This window comes from Epinephelus lanceolatus, chromosome 12, assembly GCF_041903045.1.
Source record: "Epinephelus lanceolatus isolate andai-2023 chromosome 12, ASM4190304v1, whole genome shotgun sequence".
Classification (NCBI taxonomy): Eukaryota; Metazoa; Chordata; class Actinopteri; order Perciformes; family Serranidae; genus Epinephelus; species Epinephelus lanceolatus.
The window spans coordinates 39,078,380-39,091,472 of NC_135745.1; the positions used below are offsets into that span (position 1 = coordinate 39,078,380).

A 13,093-nucleotide genomic window follows, 5' to 3' on the forward strand; every position below is an offset into this window, starting at 1 on the left:
TTGTCAAAGGTAACTGACACCACGTCCAGTCAAATCTATCCACTGTACGGTTCAGATTTGTTAAAAGTACCATAAATTAGGCTGAATTGTTACTAAATCCTCTGTATTTTCGTAATAGAATTGTGTTTCTAGTATTCTGCATTGAGTGTATTTACTGAATGATTTGCTTTGCCCCTTTGTTTTATTCGCCACTGTAGCACTCTTTCCTATTTGTTTTGTGTGATTAAGATTGTTTGCACGTCTACAAAGTGTGAATGATACCCTCCAGCATGTGCAAATGTTTCAAAGCGACCTGTTCCTAAATGCATTGTCTTGTTAAGTGAGTACTGCACATTGTATAATTATAATTGGTAATCCTTTGTGCATTTCAATAAGGACATAATTTTGCTGTATTGCAATGAGAGAATTTGTTTTTTCATTAAAGTGCACTGTTAGCATAACCTTCACCAAAAGCAACATCAGCCCAGCTCTTGGAATAACATCTGGGTTCCACAGACTAACGTTGGACGACTGGAGCACGACAACTCATACATCTTCTTCGCCTCTACTCACTTTCCATTCTCCATCACAACCCAACAAAACGCAGCCCCCCTGTTCTATATAATCAAGCCATTGTTCATTTTGTTTTAGCCCTGCCTGCCACTTTTCAAGAGATGCTCAAGACCCAGGAGAAAAAGGAGGGGGAGACTGCGACGCTTTGCTGCAAGTTATCCAAACCTGTGGACAGTGTTCAGTGGAAGAAAGGCTCTGAAGTTCTTCAAGCTGGAAAGAAGTATGAGATGAAGCTGGAGGAGATCCGATGTGAGCTTCAGATTAAGAATCTAGAGGTTGAAGATAATGGAGAGTATTCTTGCGTGTGTGGAGACCAGAAGACTTCTGCAACAGTGAAAGTCAATGGTATGGACTCATGAAGTCTTTTTGGCAAGATTCTGTTGTATTTCCCAAGGAGTTCAACTTCTGTTACCTTTGTTGTGTTTGTTGAAACTATTTATTTCACCTGATTTTGAAATGAAACTTGGTTGTACAGCATTGCCGCCAACCTATATAAAGAAGCTGGAGAGCCAGGAGGCTGAGGAGGGAGCCAGTGTTACTCTGCACTGTGAGCTCTCCAAACCTGGAGTCCCAGTGGAGTGGAAGAAGGGAACACAGGTCCTGACGTCTGGAGAAAAGTACCAGATGAAGCAGAAGGCCTCTGTGACTGAACTGGTGATCAACAAAGTGGTGCCAGAAGACAGTGGAGACTACAGCTGTGTGTGTGGAGACCAGAAGACCACAGCCAGCCTCAAGATCAAGGGTAGGAAGAAGATTTTTGAAGAATCGGTCTGAGTAGTAACATATTTAAATTATTATTATATTATTAAAATGTATATTACAGCTTCTTATATGTGCTTATTGAGACTAGTTTGTTTTTCTACATGCCAAACCTGGAGTTCTGTGTTTATGTATTTGTATATTTTATGTCATGGCATGCCGCTGACTGCTAACCTGCTAATAAATGCTCAGCCCAACCAGTGACCTTCAGAGAGAAGCTGGAGAGCCAGGAGGCTGAGGAGGGAGCCAGTGTTACTCTGCACTGTGAGCTCTCTAAACCTGGAGTCCCAGTGGAGTGGAAGAAGGGAACACAGGTCCTGACGTCTGGAGAAAAGTACCAGATGAAGCAGAAGGCCTCTGTGACTGAACTGGTGATCAACAAAGTGGTGCCAGAAGACAGTGGAGACTACAGCTGTGTGTGTGGAGACCAGAAGACCACAGCCAGCCTCAAGATCAAGGGTAGGAAGAAGATTTTTAAAACTCCAGTCCATGGAATGTTTTTAAGAACTGTATAGAGGAGCCCTTTGTATGTGCTTATTTAGACAGGTTGGTTTTTCTGCATGTTATCATGGATTTGTAAAGTGTCAGTGTGTGTTCTTGTGTTCTGTGTTTATGTATTTGTATATTTTATGTCATGGCATGCCGCTGACTGCTAACAAACTTATGAATGCTCAGCCCAACCAGTGACCTTCAGACAGAAGCTGGAGAGCCAGGAGGCTGAGGAGGGAGCCAGTGTTACTCTGCACTGTGAGCTCTCTAAACCTGGAGTCCCAGTGGAGTGGAAGAAGGGAACACAGGTCCTGACGTCTGGAGAAAAGTACCAGATGAAGCAGAAGGCCTCTGTGAATGAACTGGTGATCAACAAAGTGGTGCCAGAAGACAGTGGAGACTACAGCTGTGTGTGTGGAGACCAGAAGACCACAGCCTGCATCAAGATCAAGGGTAGGAAGAAGATTTTTGAGGAATCGGTCTGACTAATAACATTTTTTTAAACGTATATAACAGCTTATATATGTGCTTATTGAGACATGTTGGTTTTTCTACATGTCATCATGGGTTTGCAAATTGTCAGTGTGTGTTCTGCGTTTATGTATTTGTATATTTTATGTCATGGCATGCCGCTGACTGCTAACCTGCTAATAAATGCTCAGCCCAACCAGTGACCTTCAGACAGAAGCTGGAGAGCCAGGAGGCTGAGGAGGGAGCCAGTGTTACTCTGCACTGTGAGCTCTCCAAACCTGGAGTCCCAGTGGAGTGGAAGAAGGGAACACAGGTCCTGACGTCTGGAGAAAAGTACCAGATGAAGCAGAAGGCCTCTGTGACTGAACTGGTGATCAACAAAGTGGTGCCAGAAGACAGTGGAGACTACAGCTGTGTGTGTGGAGACCAGAAGACCACAGCCTGCATCAAGATCAAGGGTAGGAAGAAGATTTTTGAGGAATCTGTCTGACTAATAACATATTTTTTTAAACGTATATAACAGCTTATATATGTGCTTATTGAGACATGTTGGTTTTTCTACATGTCATCATGGGTTTGCAAATTGTCAGTGTGTGTTCTGCGTTTATGTATTTGTATATTTTATGTCATGGCATGCCGCTGACTGCTAACAAACTTATGAATGCTCAGCCCAACCAGTGACCTTCAAACAGAAGCTGGAGAGCCAGGAGGCTGAGGAGGGAGCCAGTGTTACTCTGCACTGTGAGCTCTCTAAACCTGGAGTCCCAGTGGAGTGGAAGAAGGGAACACAGGTCCTGACGTCTGGAGAAAAGTACCAGATGAAGCAGAAGGCCTCTGTGACTGAACTGGTGATCAACAAAGTGGTGCCAGAAGACAGTGGAGACTACAGCTGTGTGTGTGGAGACCAGAAGACCACAGCCAGCCTCAAGATCAAGGGTAGGAAGAAGATTTTTGAGGAATCGGTCTGACTAATAACATATTTTTTTTAAACGTATATAACAGCTTATATATGTGCTTATTGAGACAAGTTGGTTTTTCTGCATGTCATCATGGGTTTGCAAATTGTCAGTGTGTGTTCTTGTGTTCTGTGTTTATGTATTTGTATATTTTATGTCATGGCTTGCTGCTGACTGCTAACCTGCTAATAAATGCTCAGCCCAACCAGTGACCTTCAGACAGAAGCTGGAGAGCCAGGAGGCTGAGGAGGGAGCCAGTGTTACTCTGCACTGTGAGCTCTCTAAACCTGGAGTCCCAGTGGAGTGGAAGAAGGGAACACAGGTGCTGACGTCTGGAGAAAAGTACCAGATGAAGCAGAAGGCCTCTGTGACTGAACTGGTGATCAACAAAGTGGTGCCAGAAGACAGTGGAGACTACAGCTGTGTGTGTGGAGACCAGAAGACCACAGCCTGCATCAAGATCAAGGGTAGGAGAATTTGTGATTTAAATCACAGTGCATTAAAGTGTATTAAAATGAGTATTTGTAATGTAGAAAAACATATTTTCCTGTAGTAACATGTTTTTTATTTGTGTCACTGCAAGAGATGGGTTGTTCAGATTGAGTCATCAATTATTTTTCAAACACTGATGTGTAATTGATAGGAGGAATGTTTGTGTTACACTTTTATTTTTTTTTATCATGACTGAAGTGCTTGTATTTAAGCTTTTGCTATGACATTTCTGTTGCTGTCTCTTTGTTTTTTGTTTAGCTCAAAAAAATGTCAGCATTCTCTGTGGGTGTCTCACATCAGATTCATCCGATGTTTTCTTCATTTGCATGTGGTTGGATGTCTTTGCCTGGATTGCTCTGTGTGTCTGCACTGTTTTGATCTTTTCTTTAGAAGACTTGTTTATTACTTCTTTCACATGTTTATTCTTATTGTGTTTTTGAGATTACAAAACAGACCAAAGGTTAATGCAGACAAACTGACAATACAGTTTGTCAGACTGTTTGTCGCAACGTTTTTGTGCATCTTATGTTTTAGTTTTTATTGGTAGTAGTGTTGACTTTTCACAGTGTTTGTATTCTGGTCCATAAACTCTTGTTGTTCATGTTATATTGTTGTTATCAGCTGCATTTATGGTCCTTGCTGATTCCCGTTCGCAATTGTTTTAATTTACAAGTTTTAAGTCATTTTGTCAGGTAGTATTTTGATTTTAATTATGATGGTAAAGTAGATGATCAAGTATGCTACAGCGTCCTGAACTGAACTTGTTTCCTCTCAGCTCTGAAGCTGGCAGCCCCTCCTTCAGCCACTAAACGGGAAGCTAAGAGGCAAGAGACCAGAGAAACTATGGAAGGTATGGAGGGAAGACTGCAGTGCGCTGGCTTGAGTTTCAGCTTTATGTGCTCTGTCCGTCTTGATAACGGCCTTTGTGTTGCCATGTGCAGCCTGCCCTTAAATTGCGCCTGTACCTCTTGGCCTATATAGGTTATGATAAGTGTATTCTTGCCACATTATTTCTTTCTGGTTTACTAGATTATTTAGAATGCAGCTTTGCTCTGGTGTGTCAAATGTTTCTTCAGTCCTATAGTAGGATTGTGTTTTGCAGTTTTTATGTGGGCCTTTTGTATCAGTGTTGTATTGCAGTATATGTGGCATAAGCAGCTCATTTAAAAAACAGAACGAAGAAATAAGGACCCTTGTTTTTGTGCCAGTTGTGCTGGTCAAGTGTTTGAGAATGATACCTGTTGTTGGCTGGTGTTTACATACGTATACTTTACTTGGGTCTGGCATGACTCGTTGTCTTTTACATTATATTTATGTGGTTTAAATAGACTGAAAGTCTTTAAATGAGTAGCAGTTTTACAGACTGTGCTCAGGAGTTCATATTAAATACTGTAGGTGTGGCAGTGCTTGTTGTTGCCATTATACTTTATGCAGCATTTCTATGCCCTATCATATTTGCATTTCAGCCAAGACCCCTGAAGCTCCTTCCGTAGCAACTAAAGACAAGCAGAAGAGGCAACAGATATATGAGACAGTAGAAGGTAATTCTCTGAGGATTCTTGGCTTTGCTTGTTTATCTGGCCAATGTGCATTTGTAATATTTAATGCAAAGTATTGCTTTGTTAAGCCAAAGGTGAGAAACTGTCACCATGTCTTGGCTGCTGACTGCTGTTAGACAGAAACTTGCTGGGTAATGAATTGGTGTATGCTGTGTCTTGGTGCTTCAAGAGGGAACTGCTTTAAGGCTAAATATGGTTTTAACCTTTATATCAGCTAACATGCCTGAGCTAAACTATGGTATTTCATCTGCCTTCTGGTAAATGTGGCTTTGTAATTCACTTGTTAAATGCCATGATGTGTCATTTTTGGGGCTCGCGCTTTTATTGTGGAAAAAAAGCATTGTTTCAACAGCGGTGGATTTCTCTTGTCTCCGGATTACTTTGTTGCATAGAGAATGGCTTATGGAGAATGGCTTTTCCCATCAGCTGTTATTAAATGTAGCTAAGGCTATCCAAAGGCAATGTAAAATTGTGGGTGTAATGTTTTGTTCAACTTCATAGCTGTGACACTGCCAACTACTGAACAGACTCCCAAACAGCAGCTCCTCAAACAGGAGATTCAGAGAGATATTCAACAGCTCAAAGAGGGAGGTGAAGGTAATGAGGCACATGTTTGCATGGCATTTGTTAAATACTGTGGCAGCTGTCAGTACTCAAAGCATGGTCATTATTTGTTTCATTCCAGATATAATTTCAAGCTTCAGTATGGGTTTACTGTCTGTGCAGTTATGTTGCCTGGTGAATGTGGAAAATGTGTTTCAGACAGAAACTTGTTGGGTCATGAAAAGTGTGTATTGTTGCTTCAAAAAGGAACTGCTTTATAGTTTTACCTTACCTTTACAGTTTTAAGATATCTTGTGCTATTTAATTTGCCTGCTGGTAAATGTGGCTTTTTTATTCCCCTGTTAAATGGCATGATCTGTGTCATATTTGTGCTTCTGTTGTGTTGCCTGGGTCCAGACTAGTGTTGGAAATATACTGGAATTTCATACTTCGAGGGTAAACAATTTAAAAGTTGTATTAAAGAAGATGGAGACAAAGTATAATGAGTTGACAGCTCTGCTTGTCTGTCCCATCAGCTGTTATTACATGTAGCTCGTGCTGTCCTGAGACAGTTTCAAATTGTGGGTCTAATACTGTGTTCAATTTCATAGCTGTGACACTGCCAACTGCTGGACAGATTGCTAAACAGCAGCTCCTCAAACAGGAGATTCAGAGAGACTCTGGAGAGCTCAAAGTGGGAGGTGAAGGTAATGAGGCACATATTTGCATGGCATTTGTCAGATACTGTGACACCTGTCAAAAATGAGTCCAGTTCTGAATTGTATGATGAACATTTTGATGATATATGTTTATGGCACTTTGGCAGCACTGTGTTGGATTGCTGCTGCTGCTTACCCTCGTTTTCACACTCACTGTATGGACATCAACATATTTAATATAATATAAAGACATTTGTCAGTATGATTTGTAGACAGGGTGAGTTGCAAACGGGACACTTGACTGGTTGTACTGTGTCATGTGTGTTTATATGTGCTTTACTGCCTTGGATTTGTTGTTGTTGTCGTCAAGTTATAGTTCTTGGCTGCTGACCGGTTTTATCAGACAGCTTAATTGTGTCTTGTTGCTTGAGCCAGAATAGAGTCGAGTGTTCATATACAAGGAATTTGAGTTAGGTTTTTTTTTTTTGTTGCTTTTCAATGTACAAACAAAGAAATAGGTATAAAGTTAAAACAAGGACAACAAAGCTAAACAGGTAATCATAAATATTTGCCTTCTGTATATTAGGGGTGGGAAACACCAATGGCTCCACGCTATGATATTATCATAATACCTTATATTATTGTAATTTTGAATGTGTTGCAATATGCTGAGTATTGCTATAAAATATGTAGTGATATATTGTGATTTATTATCTGTTTTTTAACTGTAAACTTTGTCCCCCAAAGGAAAACTTTGTCAACATTTGTATTATCTAATAAGATGAAGTTTTTTAGTCTGTTCATCTCACTTCAGTCATTTTATTTGCAGCAAAATGTATGTAATAGACTGAAAAAGCAATTGATTCTACTAATTAAGTAGGCTACCTAAATTTTCATTTGTATTTGTAATATAATAACATTCATGTTAACAACATTCAATAACAACATATTGAAATTGTAAACATGAATACAAGAGGAAGGAAAATTGCTGTAAGGCAAAATATGTTTTTTACCCTACTGTTATATTTTTGAGCTAACCTGTGTTATTTCATCTGCCTGCTGGTAAATGTGGCTTTGTTATTCTTCAGTTAAATGCCGTGATCTGTGTCATATTTGAGGCTTGTGCTGCTATTGTGAGAAAAAAAGATTGTTTCAGTCTCAACATCTGTGGGTTTCTGGTGTGTCTTGTGATTTTGTCGAGTGGAGAATGCCCTATTAATATGGATTTCAATTTCAAATCGTGGGTCCTATGTTTTGTTCAACATCATAGCTGTGACACTGCCAACTGCTGGACAGATTGCTAAACAGCAGCTCCTCAAACAGGAGATTCAGAGAGACTCTGGAGAGCTCAAAGTGGGAGGTGAAGGTAATGAGGCACATGTTTGCATGGCATTTGTTGGATACTGTGACACCTGTCAATACTGTAAGCATGGTCAGTGTTTGTTTTATTTCAGATGTAATTTCAGGCTTCAGTTTGGACTTGCTGTCTGTGCAGTTATGTTGCTGGTGGATGTGAAAAATATGTAAAGAAGCTGGCCTTTGATTTCTTGTCAGCCCTCACATTTGTTGATGTTCTGTCGGTTGCATTTTGTGGCACATTGTCCAGTTGTTGTAATGCTTTGTTGACTCCAGTTCTGAATGTTGAACATGTTGATGCTGTATGTTTATGGCACTTTGGCAGCACTGTGTTGGATTATTGATAATGATCTGTGACAGGAGAGAGAGGCTTTATTTGTCTTTGCTTGTAGCTTTATTGATTTTGATTCTGTTCTCACACATACTGCATATCCTCGTTCTGACACCCACTGTATGGGCTTCAACATATTTAATCTAACACAAAGATATTTTTCAGTATGCCATGTTGTAAACAGGCGGCACTATACTGGTACTGGGTCATTTGTGTCTAATCTATATGTGCTTTCCTAACTGGTTTGTTGACGTCTTCAAATTATAGTGCTTGGCTGCTGACCTGTATTATCAGGCAGGAACTTACTGGCTCATAAATAATCTTTCATTGTGTCTTCTTGCTTTTAGAAGGAAATGTTTTAAGGCGAAATACTGTTTTACCCTCCTTTTATATTTTTGAGCTAACCTGCATTTTTTTCATCTGCCTGCGTGTAAATGCGGCTTTTTTATTCAGCTGTTAAATGTCATAATATGTGTCATGTTTGGGGCTTGTGCTACTATTGTGTTTACTTGGTCCAGACCTTAAAATCTGCTGGCTCCACTGAGTTAACTGCAGAATGAAACGGAGTGTAACAAGTTGACAGTTCAGTCTGATATCAGGCAAGCTATTGTTAGGACACAAGATTATTTCAGTCTCAATTTCTTTGGATTTCTGTTGCCTTTAGGTTACTTTGCTGCATGGAGATGGACGTCTTGGTATGGAGACATGTCTTTGTTCCCATCAGCTGTTATTCCATGCAGCTAGGGCTGTCCTAAAGCATTTTTAAATTGTGGATTCAATGTTTTGTTTAATTTCATAGCTGTGACACTGCCAACTACATCTAAACAGCAGCTCCTCAAACAGGAGATTCAGAGAAACTCTGGAGAGCTCAAAGTGGGAGGTGAAGGTAATGAGGCACATGTTTGCATGGCAGTTGTTGGATACTGTGACACCTGTCAGTACTGTAAGGTGTAAGCATGGTTGGCATCTGTGTTATTTTAGGTGTAATTTCAGGCTTGTAGAAAAACATAATTAACAAGAGGGAAGAAGTGGATAGATGGAGGGAGTAGGCAGCTCAGTTTGGATTTACTGTCTGTTGCCTGATTATGTATAAAATATATAAAAAAGCTGGCCTTGATTTCTTGTTAGTCCTTGGGTATGTTGATGTTCTGTCAGTTGCATTGTGTGGCACATACTGTGTTTTGTCCAGTTGTTGTAATGCTTTATTTACTCCAGTTCTGAATGTTGAACATGTTGACCCTGTATGTTTATGGCACTTGGGCAGCACTGTGTTGGATTGCTGCTGTGTGTTGGATTATTGGTAATGATCAGTGGGGGAAGATTGAGGCTTTAATATTTTTTGTTTGTGGCTTTTTTGATTTTGATCACTTTCCTTTATCACATATTCTGCTTGCCCTCATTTTCACACTTTCTGTATGGATTTCAACATATTTATATAACATGGGGACATTTGTCTGAATGTCAAGTTGTAAACAGGTGATAGACTGGTTGTCATTTGTGTCTATATATGCTTTACTGACTCTTGTTGTTGTCTTAAAGTTAAAGTTCTTTGCTGCAGTGCTTACCATTGTGTCTTCTTCCTTCAGAGAGGAATTGCTTTACGGCAAAATATGGTTTTACCCTATTATATTTTTGAACTAACCTGTTTAACTTCATCTGCCTGCTGGTAAATGTGACTTTGTTATTCCCCCGTTAAATGTCATGATCTGTGTCATATTTGGGGCTCATGCTACTATAGCGAGAAAAAAAGATTGTTTCAATCTGGTGCGTCTTGTGATTTTGTCGAGTGGAGAATGATTTACTGATATGGAGACATGTCTTTTTCCTCTTCAGCTGTTACTACATGTATCTAGTGCTATCCTAAGGCGATTTCAAATTGTGTTTCCCATGTTTTGTTCAACATCATAGCTGTGACACTGCCAACTGCTGGACAGATTGCTAAACAGCAGCTCCTCAAACAGGAGATTCAGAGAGATGCTGGAGAGCTCAAAGTGGGAGGTGAAGGTAATGAGGCACATGTTTGCATGGCATTTGTTGGATACTGTGAAATCTGTCAATACTGTAAGCATGGTCGCCATTTGTGTTATTTCAGGCGTAATGTCAGGCTTCACTTTGGATTTACTGTCTGTGCAGTTATGTTGCTGGTGGATGAGAAAAATATGTAAAGAAGCCGGCTTTTGATTTCTTGTTAGCCCTCGTGTGTGTTGATGTTCTGTCAGTTGCACTTTGTAGCACATACTATATTTTGTGCTTTGTTGACTCCAGTACTCAATGTTGAACATGTTGATGCTGTATGTTTATGGCACTTTGGCAGCACTGTGTTGGATTGCTGCTGTGTGTTGGATAATTGATAATGATCTGTGACAGGAGAGAGAGGCTTTATTTGTCTTTGCTTGTAGCTTTATTGATTTTTATTCTGTTCTCACACAAATTGCTTATCCTCGTTTTGACACACACTGTATGAGCATCAACAAATTTAATATGCAAGGACATTTTCAGCCATGTTGTAAACAGGTGACAGTAGACCTGTTGTATTGGGTCATTTGTGTTTCTTTGGTCTTTACAGGCTCTCTGATTGCTTGTTATTTTCAGGTTAAAGAACTCATCACTGTAAAATTGTGAGGTTAATGTTGTGTTTTATCCCAGTTGAAAAGACTACTGCTGGAATAGCTGCAGAACAAGATACACAGAGGCATTGGACCAAAGAGTCACTGGAAGGTATGCAGAGATTTCAGTTCTTTGTCAGCCTTGTGCTTCTTGATTGTCTGCTCCTGCCACATTCACCTCAGTCTTTGCGTCACCAAATGCAGGTCTCTACTGATGTTTCTTGCTTTCTGTGGTGTATTGAGCATGTTATACGTTTTAACACAGCTTGTTTGTGCTGCTTTGGGAAGTGGACCAAGGACAAAAATCAGTGCAAGTAATATTAGTTCTTAAGATTAGGTTAACAGAATATGAATGCATATAGGAAGAAATGGCATAATATTGAATCATATTGGATGTTGTAGTCTTACCTGGCTGTCGCTGTTACGTGATGTTTTCCATGTGTCCTTCAACAACAGTTCCTTGTGTTTGTGCTTCTTGTGGTTTTTGGTGGAAATGACATGATTGATTGAAAGAATGTAGCATATAAGAGATTTGTAATCAGCTATTATCATTATGCAGTAGATAATTGTCACTTTTATCGAAACATGTTAGGTCATGAGACGCACTGTATATTGTGGCTTAGGCTGTAGTGTATATTGTTGTACTGCCTACTTCTTTCAAAAGCTCCATTTATAGGTCAGTGATTGAAGCCACGGATTTTTATAGTTACTGAATTTTATAAGATGTTGCTGAATTATAGCATGTGTACTCAGCAAACGCTCACTGGATTGGTAGATGATTAATGAATAGAGATAAATGGAAATGAGGTTAATGGCTGCTCTGTAGGCACCGTGTTTTTTGAGTATAATCAGACTTAAATGTTTTACCACAGCAGTGAGGCCTCTCGATACTCCAGCAGCTGTGACACTACCCTCTAGGGATTCCAAAAAAGTGGTGGAAGGTATGAACCCATAGTCTTGCATTTTCTGACTGTAACACTAATGTCTATGTTGGACAAGCTCTTGGTCATGGCACTGTCTGTGCATTTTATAAGATTCTGCTTTTCTTGTTGCACATTGCATGTATATATGTATCATCTGTAAAATGAAGTGAAGAGCTGTTGCTACTGTCAGTTTCAGGCAAATGGAAATCAACTGAAGGTGTTATTCTGTTGTTGTCTTGGACATTGTGGCTCTAAAACATGTATGGCATAGCTTTTGGTTTGCTGTCTCGTTTAGTCTGTTGGTGAAGATTTCCATGTTATGTAAGTTGAATTAAAATCTACATTATATTTCTACAATTAACTTTAGTTGCAGCAGAGGAGTCAGCAGCTTCAGCAGTGATCTCCAAAGTTGAACCTGAGAAGCAGGAATTCAAAAAGAGAGTTGAAGGTATGTGGTAGCATTGTAAAGAAACTCCAAGAGCAAAGTTCGTACTGAGTGTAAATGGGATCATGTTTGTATTCAGTAGGTTTCTCATATGCTGGGGTTTTTGCCCAAGCACATGCTCTGATAGCATGTGCTGCACATTCAGGCTGTTGTGGCGTAACGTTCTCGTGTCTAGAGGGTTTTGTCAGTGCTCTGGCACATTTGTTTTTGATGGCTGATGAGTTGGAAATTGCGTACTGACAATTGCATTTAGTTGCAGTCCATCAATCCTCACTGTTGAGTTCATTATTGTTGTTGTTTCAACATCCTTTTTGGCTTTAATCATCTGAAATCATTCTTGTATTTATGCTGCTCTGTGTTAACTACAGTAGATATTTAAGGTCTAATTACATCAATTACACCTGCAGAGATTGAAAAGCCTGCCGTTTCTGATGTCATCCCAAAGCCAGAGCCTGCAAAGCTGGATACTGAAGTGAAAGGACAAGGTAGAGGTTTTGTGGCACCCGCACTTTGTTTATTCCGCTCAGTTTTGTTTTGTCTTCCATGTGGATTTTTGTATGCAGTATAATCAGTCTGACTTGTTGTTGCTCACTTTTTGTATTCATCTGTGAATGCCAGATTTGCTGTATTCTGGATTGTTGTCTTCTCCAGATGGGAATAATTGAGAGCTGTGTTTTTGACAGACTTGATAAATGCTGAGCTGGTCCTGTGTTTTGAGTTGGAGAAGGGATCACTGGTTCCAGTGTTGTTTTGTGTATGTGTGTGGTGGGTGTGTGGGTGAGTGTATTATAGCAGCCATATATTTTCCTTGTTTCATTTTCCATATTTGCTTTTGTTTTAGCAAATAATTAAGTTAAAAATTAACCTGTTTGCACTTTCTGAGTAAGGTGAAAGATAGTATCAGTAGAAAACTGCACTTTAAAATGTCATATAATTCATTTTTTTATTGGTG

The 13,093-nt window shown here is 39.8% G+C and overlaps 1 protein-coding gene across 1 annotated transcript in view; it reads left to right on the forward strand.

The window, feature by feature from the left end:
* Positions 1-13,093, forward strand: part of obscnb (obscurin, cytoskeletal calmodulin and titin-interacting RhoGEF b) — a 78,484-nt gene that overhangs the window by 27,384 nt on the left and 38,007 nt on the right. The window contains exons 32-49 of the mRNA XM_078173412.1: positions 631-897; positions 1,028-1,294; positions 1,504-1,770; positions 1,987-2,253; positions 2,463-2,729; positions 2,941-3,207; positions 3,428-3,694; positions 4,495-4,569; positions 5,186-5,260; positions 5,780-5,875; positions 6,433-6,528; positions 7,751-7,846; positions 8,967-9,053; positions 10,076-10,171; positions 10,814-10,885; positions 11,646-11,714; positions 12,064-12,144; positions 12,549-12,626. Of these exons, the coding sequence (XP_078029538.1) occupies positions 631-897; positions 1,028-1,294; positions 1,504-1,770; positions 1,987-2,253; positions 2,463-2,729; positions 2,941-3,207; positions 3,428-3,694; positions 4,495-4,569; positions 5,186-5,260; positions 5,780-5,875; positions 6,433-6,528; positions 7,751-7,846; positions 8,967-9,053; positions 10,076-10,171; positions 10,814-10,885; positions 11,646-11,714; positions 12,064-12,144; positions 12,549-12,626 (2,790 nt within the window). The remainder of the gene's footprint in view (positions 1-630; positions 898-1,027; positions 1,295-1,503; positions 1,771-1,986; positions 2,254-2,462; positions 2,730-2,940; positions 3,208-3,427; positions 3,695-4,494; positions 4,570-5,185; positions 5,261-5,779; positions 5,876-6,432; positions 6,529-7,750; positions 7,847-8,966; positions 9,054-10,075; positions 10,172-10,813; positions 10,886-11,645; positions 11,715-12,063; positions 12,145-12,548; positions 12,627-13,093) is intronic.